At 43.4% G+C, this 14481-nt stretch overlaps 1 protein-coding gene across 1 annotated transcript in view; it reads right to left on the bottom strand.

Annotated features, from left to right (window-relative positions):
- The window catches only part of LOC140069991 (Fc receptor-like protein 5), a 31967-nt gene that overhangs the window by 3600 nt on the left and 13886 nt on the right, over positions 1 to 14481 (bottom strand). Inside the window, exons 7-11 of the mRNA XM_072116325.1 lie at positions 5121 to 5402; positions 3478 to 3759; positions 2211 to 2486; positions 1998 to 2135; positions 704 to 775 (exon numbers count right to left, since the gene is read on the bottom strand). Coding sequence (XP_071972426.1) covers positions 704 to 775; positions 1998 to 2135; positions 2211 to 2486; positions 3478 to 3759; positions 5121 to 5402 — 1050 coding nt within the window. The remainder of the gene's footprint in view (positions 1 to 703; positions 776 to 1997; positions 2136 to 2210; positions 2487 to 3477; positions 3760 to 5120; positions 5403 to 14481) is intronic.

Raw genomic sequence — 14481 nt, 5'->3', positions numbered from 1 at the left:
CTATTTTGGTTGTTCCTGTGTCTACAGACATATAATGCCTGTACTCATTTTCTGCTCCTGCCTCCTATTTCACTCAATGGCTCCCTCTATGTTCCCCAGGGGCATAAGATTGGCATGGCATCTGGTGCCCAATTGCCATGTTAGTTGATGCCCGAGTGTAGTGCGGCTCCTTTTACTCTTTGATTTGGCTTGTTACTGAATATATTTCACTTTTGCCAACGCTAGACTCCTCAGTGATGTACCTTTTTCGTTGCCTTTGGACTTCAGCCTTGTAAAGCAATGACCTTGAGAAGTCCCTGATATTTTTTTTCCCTTCCTCCTGTTAACTCTTCTTACTACCTGTTTTTAAATCTATGAATTGTAACTACAGGCGGTCCCCTACTTAAGGACACCCGACTTACAAATGACTCCTAGTTAAAGACGGACCACTTGTCCCACTGTGACCCCTGGTGAAGTCTCTGGATGCTTTACTATAGTCCCAGACTGCAATGATCAGCTGAAAGGTGTTTGTACTGAAGCTTTATTACAGCAAAAAATTTTGAAACTCCAATTATCACTGAGACAAAAAAGAATTTTGTCTACAATGATAAAATATACAGTTTCGACTTTCATACAAATTCAGCTTAAGTACAAACCTATGGAACCAAGGACTGCCTGTACTTAATAGTTTTTTTTTGGGTTAAGGGATGTTTCATATACTTACTTTCTGCTCTGCTAGTCATGGCAAGGACAGCATAATTGATTTCACCCTCATTAGGATACTCATTTTCACTGGCTGAAAAAAAAATGCTTAATAAGTATCAACTAATGAGTAATTATATAATGTAGAGATTAGGATTAAAGATTTCCAGCATCTACTCTTTGTTGTCTTGGGGGCTCCATTTACTGGACAGGTTTGTCAACTGTTTTTCTGCCAAAGATAAGTCTGCTATTTCTGTAATAAGGTTATTTGTTTTTATAATTTTTTATTTTTATAAACCGTTTATGTATGTATTGTATGTAAATTGTTTTGTAACCTTTTGATATGATGATTGTTTGTTGTCATGTTTGCGCTGCTTTAGTGTATTAAATTTTTAAAACTTAATAAGTCTCTGCTTTTAGTCTAAAAGAACCTGTGTTTCTGATATGGGAGCATAACCAAGATACATTTTTAATAATCATATAGATAATTGCTTAATTTTTAATCTGTAAATTGGCACCTATCTGCCTTATAATTTCATAATAGTATAAAGATAGGTGGTGGCAGTAATTTGAGTGAGGGCAAGGGCTATGAGAGTAAGATTTAAAGTAAAGGTGCCATCTTGGGTAGGTAGGTCAATGTAGTATGTGGTCAATTGGAGGCTCTCTAGTGTAGGTGAACCTCATGACGTCACAAGCGAGTGAGGGATTGTCACACATAAGCTATACACGAAATATACGTTTGAATTACCAGCATTAATTGAGTTAGGGATTTTGGGGGATGGTTCAGGATTGTTGGATAAAAGTTGTAGGTAGGAAGAGTCAGGAAATTTCTTCTCATAATAAATAGAAAAGAGAAATTAAAAAAAAAATATGAAAAAAATAATACTTGACCGTATGGAAATTGCAAATATTCCCTTGGGTAGGTGGTGGGGGTGTGGGTATTGTAAAAATAACTATTATGACTTACAAAAATATATTAATTATGAAAAATATAATTATATAATAAATCATATCAATATAAATGTGAATTAAATAAGAAGGAATTTGAGAATTAAAATGTTGCTTCTTATTCTGACTTTGGGGCTTTTGAAAGCCGATTTTTAACCTCATCGCCTTTAGTTTTTTGTAGAAAATGAGGCATGTGGCTTTTTTTTATGTTTGGGCAGAAAATGGATCCTGTGGTTTTCCTTTGATTTCCTTTGGAAAATCTCTGTCATAGGAACTAACCCTAATAGAAAGTCAAATAAAATCAAAATACCAAGGACATTGTGTGGTCTAAAGAAAAATTGGATGAAAATGGCAGAACTATCTATTACCTGTTAATGTTTGACGCTCCTTATTGGATGATTTGCGCTGATAGTAGATGTACAAGAAGATACAGACGATGACAATGAGCAGTAACAGCCCCAAACTCACAAATAGGATTGTCGTAAGAGAAGAAGAGTCACCCGACCCTACAGAGAGATGTAGTCCATTGTTAGATTTTTTTTTACTTGGGTGCCAAGGGCACGATGATAGACACTTGTCACCTTGTATATGAAGACCTAGACTCCTCTTCCTCACTCTGGTGTCTGATGTCTGTATCTCACATGTATATGTCCCAGAATTTTCCACCGAAATGAACTGAACTTCATATTTATTAGAAGAGCTGAATCCCTGAACATTCCCCCCATCTCTGTAGAAGGCATACTGCAGTGATGTATCTAGTCTGTGTTCGCTAAGATTTGTATCACAGCTTAGGGTCATGTTGTCCCCCTCGTTAATCAGATCAGATGATATTTCCAATACTGGAGGAGAGAAGAGCTCTAGAGAAGAAATAACACAAAGGAAATGCCCAAGTCACAACAGAGACAAGATGTGGATGATAACAGCAATGTGCATTTCTTTATCCTTGATGTCCATGAATTCTGTTTGTGGCCATGAATAAAGATGAGTGAATTGAATTTGCCAAAGGGGAATTTGATCAAAGATTAAAGGGGTCCGACAGGGTCCCATGTACCTGTGTAAGACCCCTCATCTCTCCGTCAGACTAATGGAGCAGAAGGTCATGCATGACCATTCTTCTCCTTTCATCTCTATGGAGCTGACGGAAATTGCTGAGTCTGCACTCACTGAACTCCATCAGCTCCATAGAGATAAATGGAGCAGAACGGTCATGCACGTCCGTCTGCTCCACTAGATTGACGGAGCGACGAGGGGTCCGACAGAGGTACTTGAGACCCCATTGGACCCCTCATTTTTGTAATCTGTGGGAGTTTCATTACTGAGCACCCACTGATCAGCAAATTAGTCCCTATCCCGTGGATAAGGCCTAACTTTTGTTCATGGGAAAACCCCTTTAATGAAAAATTCAATTCAATATATAGCTGAGTTTTATGGTACTTTGTGGTAACAAAGTTTTTCCTTTTATGCTAAGTATTGTGACTATTGGCTACTGAGGGCACCATGACTATTGGCTCTTGCGAACTCAATGACTATTGGCTTCTGGGGGCTCCCTGACTATCGTCTTCCGGGGTCTCCCTGACTATTGGCTACTGAGGAATCAGTGACTATTGGGGGGCTCTGTGACTATTGGCTATTGAGGGCTCTTTAAAATAATATTTAACTTTTCACGATTAAATCGATTTCTTGCAAACCTTCTGTGAATTGGTTAAATCAAGTCCTTGATATTAATCATATCTCACTAATGTCTAGAAACCAGATTATACATGAGAAGGAAAATAAAAATTATCAGTGCCTCATTCCAGAAAAGCTGCTGTGTTATGAATTTTCTTTGGTCAATATTCAATGACCTACCTTGTATCCATATGTTAATACTATTACTTCTCCTCATTAGAGTCTTAATGAAGGATTTCACTTCACAGGTATAATTCCCAGAATCCTTCAGCTGAACAGACTTAACTTCATATTTATTAGTTGAATTGAACTCCTGGATCGTCCATCCATCTCTGTAGAAAGTATACTGAACATCTGTAGCTTTTATGAATTGACTATGAGTCGTTTCACATGTTATGGTCATGGGATCTCCTTCATATATTTTATTATTGGTCATAGCAATAGTCGGATGGGATAATATCTCTAGAAATTGGATGAAATAAAGGAGACCATACAATCAGGATGTTAATCAGGGTCATGGAATGGAATGAAGACACAGAAAGAGACATTGGACCCTGAGACTAACCCAAATTCCTAGCTGTCCCTGCCTACTTGCCTGGCCAACCCTATGTAGTAGGTAGAAAACTTGTTGATATTCCCTCTCTGTACAAAAGTGCATACACAGAGACAAAGACAAGACAAACAGAGAGAGAGAGATAGTCGTCAAATATGGGTCAAAACCCAAGAGGACAAAACAGTAAAAAGCCACTAAGCATAAGGGATAGTCAAGAATATAGGAAAACTGTAAAAGATACCAAAATACAGATGACAGAATAATAAAGTGAGCCAAGTACAAGACTATAGCAGGCAAAGAGTCCTGATCCATCAAAACCTTACAAACGATTCCATAGCCCTGGTCAGAAGGTGGTTGGAGATATATTCTGTTAATCACAGCAAGTTAACCAGATAGAGACTGCGTAAGACAAAAAGATGATGTACAATCCAATCAAGACAGCACAACCTCAGTCATACGTTAGGTGCAGTAGATGACTCAGGCACAGATGTTACACTGGGCATCTACCACCAGGATGAAATACTGTATGAAAATGAGCCTGAGGACCTCTAAGGTCTATATGTGTTAATGAAGCCTGGAGCCCCTCGGGCTCGTTTGCATACAGTCTTTCATTCTGGTGGTAGATGTTCTTTAAGGCTGCTCCTGTTGACCCTTGATTCTTCTGCACAACTGTTGGAGCCTTGGGAAACTAGACCAGAATCCAGACTAATTGTCTAATCCTGTCCCTTTGTGTATTATCTAAATGTGGCAACGACCTTGGTCATTGCTGCTTATTGTCTAGCACTTGTGGAGCTGATTGTCTATGCCTTCCTAAAACACCATTAAGCACCTTCTCTGCCCTGTGGCTTTTAACCTCACTTCGGTTTGTCAAATGATTAGTCCTCTCTTTGCAGTTTGAGTAATTATTGTCTCTCCTGATTCTTCCTGGTATAGACTCCTTTACTTAAATTACCATATTCTGTCCTGGTTAATGCCTACAGGTGGAAATTACAGCTTGACACCTTGAACTGATAGGCCAACCGGTGCCAACCAGCTAAGCCCAACCATTCTTATGAGTGCAAATGCAAAACAATGAGGAGTAGCTTTAGACACTGCAACAGGCATCAGAGGGATCAGTGTAGGGTTATAGGTAGATTGCGATACTTCTTGTGCATTGTCTCGCTCGCTCTCTGAAGACTTTGAAAAATCACTTAAATGACAACTTTAACCAGGGATTTATTATTATTTCAATTCCATTACTCTTACATTGAATTCATTAATTCATATTCACCTTGTATCTGGATGAGTCGCTCTGCACTTTCCTTCCTTACTCTCTTATCTGTAGTTTCCACCTCACATGAATATTTCCCAGAATCCTCCAGCTGAACATTGTAGACTTCATAGATATCACTGACCCCAAATCCCTGAACCATCCGTCCTTCTCTGTTGAAAGTAAAGTGCAGCCGTGTCTTCTGTCTGGGAGGAGGGAGACGCGTCTCACATCTCAGGGTCATGTTATCCTTAGTAAAAACTGGATGTAGTAGCAAGTTGATTGTTGGAGTTGTGAAAAGCTCTAAAAAGAAAAAAAAAGTAGGAGCGACCTATTATTTAAAGGTGATAAATATTTAGAGGTGATTGAACAACATAAAATGTCGATAAAAGTCGATTTTTTACTAATAAAACTAATTTGGAGTGGAGAAGAACAGATTTGTTGAAATTTGGACTCAAGGGTTCTGGACATTGACTAAACTATGACCCGAACACGTACCCCATTGAATTCAAATGGGACTTGGATTTAGAGGTTCCATTAATAAGGTATTGGACATTTTTGAATTTGAAGTTTCATTAATACAGAATTGAAAAATTTTAATTTGAGGTTCCATTAATATGGATTTTTTTTAATTTGAAGTTTTATTAATAGGAATTTTACTTTTTTTTTTAATTTGAAATTCCCTTAATTTTGAATTTCCATTAATACGGTATTGTAATTTTTTGAATTTGAAGTTCCATTTATATAGTATTGAAAAATATGGCTTTGAAATTTCATTTATATGGAATTGAAAAATTTTAATTTGATGTTCTATGGATGCGGAAAAGTTTGGTTCTGGACCCAGACATCGACTAAACTATAACCCGAACACGTACCCCATTGAATTCAAATGGCCCCTGGATTTAGAGGTTCCATTAATACTGTATGTGAAATTTTTGAATTTTAATTTCCATTAATACAAAATTGAAAAATGTGAATTTGAAGTTTCATTAACACAGAATTTTACTTTGAAGTTCCATTAATATGATTTTTTTTTTTCATTTGAAGTTCATTAATATAGAATTGAACATTTTTTTAATTTGAAGTTCCCTTAATGCAGTATTGAAAATTATTTGAATTTTAATATAGTATTGAAAAATGTGAATTTAAATGTGAAAAACTTTAATTTGAAGTTCTATGGAGGCGGAATTGAAAAATGTTTTCATTTGAATTTCCATTAAAGCTGAATTGAAAAATTGAGTTAATATAAAGTTCCATTGATGGAGAATTTTAAAATTTTAAGTTCCATTGATTCTGGTTTATCAAAATTTTTAATTTGAGATTCTTTGATGTGGAATTGAAAAATTTGAATTTAAAGGTACATTAATACAAAATTGAAAATTTTGAATTTGAAGTTCCATTGATGCGGAATTGAAAGATTTGAATTTTAAGTTCCATTAATACCAAATTGAAAAAAAAAACAATTGAATTTGAACTTCCAGGAATGCGGAATTGAAAAAATTTCAGTTGAATTTCTAGGAATGCAGAACTTATTCAGAACCAAGTGGTGTGGGATCCATGCTTTGTTCATCTTAATAAATGTCCACATTGCCTGTACATAGACCAATCCTCTTGTTGTGGATGACACAACCAGCAGTGTAGAGCACACACTCTGACAACACACCGGCTGCAGGGCAGGACAGCACCTGCAAGCTCTGGCCACGTTTCAAATTTTCTCGACCAGAAATTGAATGGATGGGAATAGAGATGAGCGAACATGCTCGTCCGAGCTTGATGCTCGGTCGAGCATTAGCGTACTCGAAACTGCTCGTTGCTCGGACGAATACTTCGCCCGCTCGAGAAAATGGCAGCTCCCGCCGTTTTGCTTTTTGGCGGCCAGAAACAGAGCCAATCACAAGCCAGGAGACTCTGCACTCCACCCAGCATGACGTGGTACCCTTACACGTCGATAGCAGTGGTTGGCTGGCCAGATCAGGTGACCCTGGGATAGACTAGCCGCTGCCCGCGCTGCTCGGATCATTCTGTGTCTGGATGCCGCTAGGGAGAGAGCTGCTGCTGGTCAGGGAAAGCGTTAGGGTGTTCTATTAGCTTACTGTTAGGCAGGAGTGATTCTCCAAGAACCCAACAGCCCTTTTTAGGGCTACAATAACGTTATACTTTTTTTTTTTTATTTGCAGCTAGTACCATATTGTGAGGAATTTGCAGGGGGACTTGCTACCGTTGTGTTTAGCTCTTAGTGACACACATATCCACCTCAAACACCAAAGTGGGACAATTTATTAGGGGTTTGATTTCAATTAGGCACAGTCTGCCATTTACTTTTTATTTTACGTTTATTTTTTTAATAACTCAGTGTCATCTCATCTTGCATAGTAGTGTGCTTTCATACTTGGCTAGAAAATAGCCATAGGAGAATCCAAACGGCTTACTTACGCCTACAGTAGCGTTATATATATTTGATTTCTGGTTGATCTGCTGGTGGCTGTACTTGCTGCAGTGCATCTACTAGCAAATTGTGAGTAATTTGTAGTGAGACTTGCGACCGCTGTGTTTTGCGCTTAGTGACGCACATATCCATTGCAAAGACCGAAGTGGGAAAATTTATTAGGGGTTGGATTTCAATTAGGCACAGTCTGCCATTTCCTTTTTTATTTTACGTTTATTTTGTTTAATAACTCAGCGTCATCTCATCTGGCATAGTAGTGTGCTTTCATACTTGGCTAGAAAATAGCCATAGGAGAATCCAAACGGCTTACTTACGCCTACAGTAGCGTTATATATATTTGATTTCTGGTTGATCTGCTGGTGGCTGTACTTGCTGCAGTGCATCTACTAGCAAATTGTGAGCAATTTGTAGTGAGACTTGCGACCGCTGTGTTTTGCGCTTAGTGACGCACATATCCATTGCAAAGACCGAAGTGGGAAAATTTATTAGGGGTTGGATTTCAATTAGGCACAGTCTGCCATTTCCTTTTTTATTTTACGTTTATTTTGTTTAATAACTCAGCGTCATCTCATCTGGCATAGTAGTGTGCTTTCATACTTGGCTAGAAAATAGCCATAGGAGAATCCAAACGGCTTACTTACGCCTACAGTAGCGTTATATATATTTGATTTCTGGTTGATCTGCTGGTGGCTGTACTTGCTGCAGTGCATCTACTAGCAAATTGTGAGCAATTTGTAGTGAGACTTGCGACCGCTGTGTTTTGCGCTTAGTGACGCACATATCCATTGCAAAGACCGAAGTGGGAAAATTTATTAGGGGTTGGATTTCAATTAGGCACAGTCTGCCATTTCCTTTATTATTTTACGTTTATTTTGTTTAATAACTCAGCGTCATCTCATCTGGCATAGTAGTGTGCTTTCATACTTGGCTAGAAAATAGCCATAGGAGAATCCAAACGGCTTACTTACGCCTACAGTAGCGTTATATATATTTGATTTCTGGTTGATCTGCTGGTGGCTGTACTTGCTGCAGTGCATCTACTAGCAATTTGTTAGCAATTTGTAGTGAGACTTGCGACCGCTGTGTTTTGCGCTTAGTGACGCACATATCCATTGCAAAGACCGAAGTGGGAAAATTTATTAGGGGTTGGATTTCAATTAGGCACAGTCTGCCATTTCCTTTTTTATTTTACGTTTATTTTGTTTAATAACTCAGCGTCATCTCATCTGGCATAGTAGTGTGCTTTCATACTTGGCTAGAAAATAGCCATAGGAGAATCCAAACGGCTTACTTACGCCTACAGTAGCGTTATATATATTTGATTTCTGGTTGATCTGCTGGTGGCTGTACTTGCTGCAGTGCATCTACTAGCAAATTGTGAGCAATTTGTAGTGAGACTTGCGACCGCTGTGTTTTGCGCTTAGTGACGCACATATCCATTGCAAAGACCGAAGTGGGAAAATTTATTAGGGGTTGGATTTCAATTAGGCACAGTCTGCCATTTCCTTTTTTATTTTACGTTTATTTTGTTTAATAACTCAGCGTCATCTCATCTGGCATAGTAGTGTGCTTTCATACTTGGCTATAAAATAGCCATAGCAATAGGATAGCATCGTTTGGTTTTAAAAACTAAAAAACACAAAAAAAAACAAAAAAACACAAAAAAAAGTTAAAAAAAAATTAAAGTTATAACTCTCATTTTCAAAATGTTTAACCCGAGGGCTAGGGGTAGAGGACGAGGGCGGGGACGTGGGCGTCCAACTACTGCAGGGGTCAGAGGCCGTGGTCCTGGGCGGTGTGAGACACCACCTGCTTATGAGGGAGCAGGGGAACGCCGCAGAGCTACACTCCCTAGGTTCATGTCTGAAGTTACTGGGACTCGTGGTAGAGCACTGTTGAGGACAGAACAGTGCGAACAGGTAATGTCGTGGATTGCCGACAATGCTTCGAGCAATTTGTCCACCAGTCAGTCTTCCACGCAGTCCACCCATGTCACCGAAATCGGCACTCCTCCAGCTCCTGCACCTCAGCCTCCTCCCCCTCAGTCTGCCCCCTCCCAGGAAAATTTGGCATTTGAACCGGCATACTCTGAGGAACTGTTTTCTGGACCCTTCCCACAGTCACAAACCACTTGTCAGGTTGCTGCTGAGCAATTTTCCGATGCCCAGGTTTTCCACCAGTCGCAGTCTGTGGGTGATGATGACCTTCTTGACGTAGTGGAAGAAGTGTCTAAAGAGGTGTCCGACGATGAGGAGACACGGTTGTCAGACAGTGGGGAAGTTGTTGTCAGGGCAGGAAGTCCGAGGGGGGAGCAGACTGAGGGATCGGAGGATGATGAGGTGACAGACCCAAGCTGGGTTGATAGGCCGGGTGAACACAGTGCTTCTGAGACAGAGGAGAGTCCTCGACCAGAACAGGTTGGAAGAGGCAGTGGTGGGGCCAGACGGAGAGGCAGGGCCAGAGCTGGTGCATCAGCGCCAAATGTGTCAACTAGTGAAGCTCCCGTGGCGAGGGCTCTTGCGGCGAGGGCTAGATTTTCAGAAGTCTGGAGGTTCTTTAAGGAAACACCGGATGACCGACGGACTGTGGTGTGCAACATTTGCCAAACCAGGCTCAGCAGGGGTTCCACCACTACTAGCTTAACTACCACCAGTATGCGCAGGCATATGAATGCTAAACACCCCACTCAGTGGCAACAAGCCCGTTCACCTCCGGCCGTGCACACCACTGCTCCTTCCCCTGTGTCAGCTGATAGTCAGCCCCCTGCCCAGGACCCTGCCACAAAAACCCCATCGTCGCCTCCACGATCCTCCACAGCATCCACCAGCGTTCAGCTCTCCATACCCCAGACGCTGGAGCGAAAATGCAAATATAGTGCAACCCACCCGCACGCCCAAGCCCTTAATGTCCACATCTCCAGATTGCTTAGCATGGAGATGCTGCCCTATAGGCTAGTAGAGACCGAGGCCTTTCGCAACCTCATGGTGGCGGCCGCCCCTCGGTATTCGGTCCCCAGCCGCCACTACTTTTCCCGATGTGCCGTCCCAGCCCTGCACCAGCACGTGTCAGACAACATCATCCGTGCCCTGACCAACGCCGTTTCTGACAAGGTCCACCTGACCACGGACACGTGGACGAGTGCTGCCGGGCAGGGCCACTATATATCGCTGACGGCACATTGGGTTAACTTGGTGGAGGCTGGGAGCGAGTCTGACCCTGCGGCTGGTCATATACTGCCGACGCCGAGGATTGCGGGGCCTACCTCGGTCCAAGTGTTTCAGGCCTACTATGCCTCCTCCTCCTCCCACCCCTCCTCCACCTCCTCCTCCTCCGAATTACCATCCGTGGGCATGGCGCCATCAGTCGGTAGCTCTAGGCACAGCAGCAGTGCCGTCGCTAAGCGACAGCAGGCGGTGCTCAAACTGCTGAGCCTAGGCGATAAAAGGCACACCGCCCAAGAACTATTACAGGGCATCACGGCGCAGACTGATCTGTGGCTGGCACCGCTGAACCTGAAGCCAGGCATGGTTGTGTGTGACAACGGCCGTAACCTGGTGGCGGCTCTGCAACTCGGCAGACTGACACATGTGCCATGCCTGGCCCATGTGTTAAATCTGATAGTTCAGCGTTTCCTCAAGACATACCCCAATCTGTCTGATTTGCTCACGAAGGTGCGCCGCATCTGTGCGCATTTCAGGAAGTCCAGCACAGATGCTGCCACTCTCAGGGCAGCGCAACGCCGCCTCCAAGTGCCCGCCCACCGACTGTTGTGCGACGTGCCCACGAGGTGGAATTCAACACTGACCATGTTATCCAGAGTTTACCAGCAGCGCCGAGCGAATGTAGACTGCCAGATGTCAACTTCCACCAGAACTGGTAGTCAGGTCAGTCAGCTTCCTCAAGTCTACAATGAGGAGTGGACGTGGATGTCTGATATCTGTCAGGTGCTGAGTAACTTTGAGGAGTCAACACAGATGGTCAGTGGCGATGCCGCCATCATCAGCCTCACCATCCCGCTGCTTGGCCTGTTGAAAAACTCTCTGATCAGCATGAAGTCGGAAGCTTTGCGCTCGTCACAAGAGACGGGGGAAGAAGATTCCCTTGTTGATAGCCAAAGCACCCTTAGGTCTGTTTCTCAGCGCATATCGTAGGAGGTGGAGGAGGATGAGGAGGAAGAGGAGGAGAATGTTGGCGAGACACAAGAGGGGACCATTGTTGAGTCCTTCACTGTACAGCGTGTATGGGCAGAAGAAGAGGAGTTGGAGGAGTTGGAGGAGGAGGAAATGGACAGTCAGGCCAGTGAGGGGAGTGAATTCTTACGCGTTGGTACTCTGGCGCATATGGCAGATTTCATGCTAGGCTGCCTATCCCGTGACCCTCGCGTTCAAAGAATTTATTCCAGCACCGATTACTGGGTGTTCACTCTCCTGGACCCACGGTACAAGCAAAATCTTTCCACTCTCATCCCTGGAGAGGAAAGGAGTGTGAGAATGCATGAATACCAGCAGGCCCTGGTTCACAAGCTGAAACAGTATTTCCCTTCTGACAGCGCTAGCGGCAGAGTGCGTAGTTCTGCGGGACAAGTAGCGAGGTAGAGTAGGCGAGCAGGCAGCTTGTCCAGCACTGGCAAGGGTACGCTTTACAAGGCTTTTGCCAGCTTTATGTCACCCCAGCAAGACACTGTTACCTGTCCCCAGTCTCGGCAGAGTAGGGCTGATCTTTACAGAAAGATGGTGAGGGAGTACGTAGCTGACCATACCATCGTCCTAAATGATCACACAGCTCCCTACAACTACTGGGTTTCAAAGCTGGACATGTGGCACGAACTGGCGCTGTACGCCTTGGAGGTTCTTGCCTGCCCTGCCGCTAGCGTCTTGTCCGAGCGGGTTTTCAGTGCAGCTGGTGGCATCATCACCGATAAGCGTACACACCTGTCGACTGACAGCGCTGACAGGCTGACGCTTATTAAGATGAATAAAGCCTGGATTTCTCATAATTTCCAATCTCCACCAGGTGAAGGAAGCTCAACCTGAATAATTTATCCACTCCTCCTCCTCCTCATTTTCCTCCTTCTCCTCCTCTTTGTACAGTAAAGCAGAGGAAACTGGCTATTTTTTGACAGGGCCCACTGGCTCTTGCTATAGTACTTTATGCATTTAATTTTTCTGGAGGGCCACCTACCCGGTCCTCTGTTTTAAACAATTTTTGGGAGTGCCACATACAGGCACTCAATCTATTCAATTTTTCTGGAGGGCCACCTACCCGGTCCTCTGTTTTAAACAATTTTTGGGAGTGCCACATACAGGCACTCAATCTATTCAATTTTTCTGGAGGGCCACCTACCTGCTCCTCTGGTTTGAAAACTTTTTTGGACTGCCACATACAGGCACTCAATCTATTCCATTTTACTGGAGGGCCACCTACCTGCTCCTCTGGTTTGAAAAGTTTTTTGGACTGCCACATACAGGCACTCAATCTATTTCATTTTTCTGGAGGGCCACCTACCTGCTCCTCTGGTTTGAAAACTTTTTTGGACTGCCACATACAGGCCCTATCCAAATTGAATTGTCTCCATAGCAGCCTCCACACGTTGTCTCCATTGCTACCTCCAAAAGTCGTCCATATAGCTGCCTCCATACATCGTCCCCTTATCAAACGAGGTGTGTCAGGCAGAAATTTGGGTTGTTTTCATGGATTCCACATCAAAGTTGTTAACTTTGTCGCCACCCTGCTGTGTTATCCACAAAATATACTGGCAAACTTTTATCATTTACCAATATTATTTCAGCGCTTCTTGCGCATCTGTTTACATTCCCTTCACCCGGCATATCCTAAACTTATAAGAACGCTACTACACTTGATCTTATACAAAAGGTTCTTAGAAGTGCTGTTTGGGGAGTAGCCTAGAGACAGGGGCTTGGATTGGCGAAAGCTCGCCTGGCAGCGGAGCGCCAGCTCCATGCGCATCATGCGCTTCTTGCGCATCTGTTTACATTCCCCTCACCCGCCATATCCCAAACTTATAAGAACGCTACTACACTTAACTTGGTGCAGGCTGGGACCGAGTCTGACCCTGGGGCTGGTCATATACTGCCGACGCAGAGAATTGCGGGGCCTACCTCGGTCCAGGTCTCAAAGGTCTAGTATACCTCCTCCTCCTCCCACCCCTCCTCCACCTCCTCCTCCTCCGAATTACCATCCGTGGGCATGGCGCCATCAGTCGGTAGCTCTAGGCACAGCAGCAGTGCCGTCGCTAAGCGACAGCAGGCGGTGCTCAAACTGCTGAGCCTAGGCGATAAAAGGCACACCGCCCAAGAGCTATTACAGGGCATTCCACATCAAACTTGTTAACTTTGTCGCCACCCTGCTGTGTAATCCACAAAATATACTTGCAAACTTTTATCATGTACCGATATTATTTGAGCGCTTCTTGCTCACCTCCTTTGGTTCCTCTCTGCCACCCATTGGTTTAAAGCCTGAGTCCATTTAGAGTATGTCGCCATGCCACTCTCTAGCCTGCCGCTGCCTCTGCATGCCGTCCCCTATAGTGTCAGGGTCAATTATTGGATGTTTTAGATGCTATCTAGCTTCATTCTGTCACTCTGTCATGGCCATGCTGTTGCCCATAGTTTTGGCATAATGGTGCGATTAAGCAGCCTCAGAGGCATCCATGCATGCTGCCCCTGCTGTTTCCTGTCCATTTCTGTGGTGTTTCCATCCTTTTCTGAGGTTCCCAGGTGTTTGGCCAAGCTTCCCTGTGCAGAGCCTTGAAAAATGCTCGAGTCTCCCATTGACTTCAATGGGGCTCGTTATTCGAGACGAGCACTCGAGCATCGGGAAAAGTTCGTCTCGAATAACGAGTACCCGAGCATTTTAGTGCTCGCTCATCTCTAGATGGGACCCTACACAACCAGGAAACCTGTGGACAGATAATCC

The sequence above is a fragment of the Engystomops pustulosus genome, chromosome 7 (genome assembly GCF_040894005.1).
Source record: "Engystomops pustulosus chromosome 7, aEngPut4.maternal, whole genome shotgun sequence".
Lineage (NCBI taxonomy): Eukaryota > Metazoa > Chordata > Amphibia > Anura > Leptodactylidae > Engystomops > Engystomops pustulosus.
Note: the sequence above shows the minus strand (reverse complement) of the source record. Positions and strands in the feature narration are given on the sequence as shown.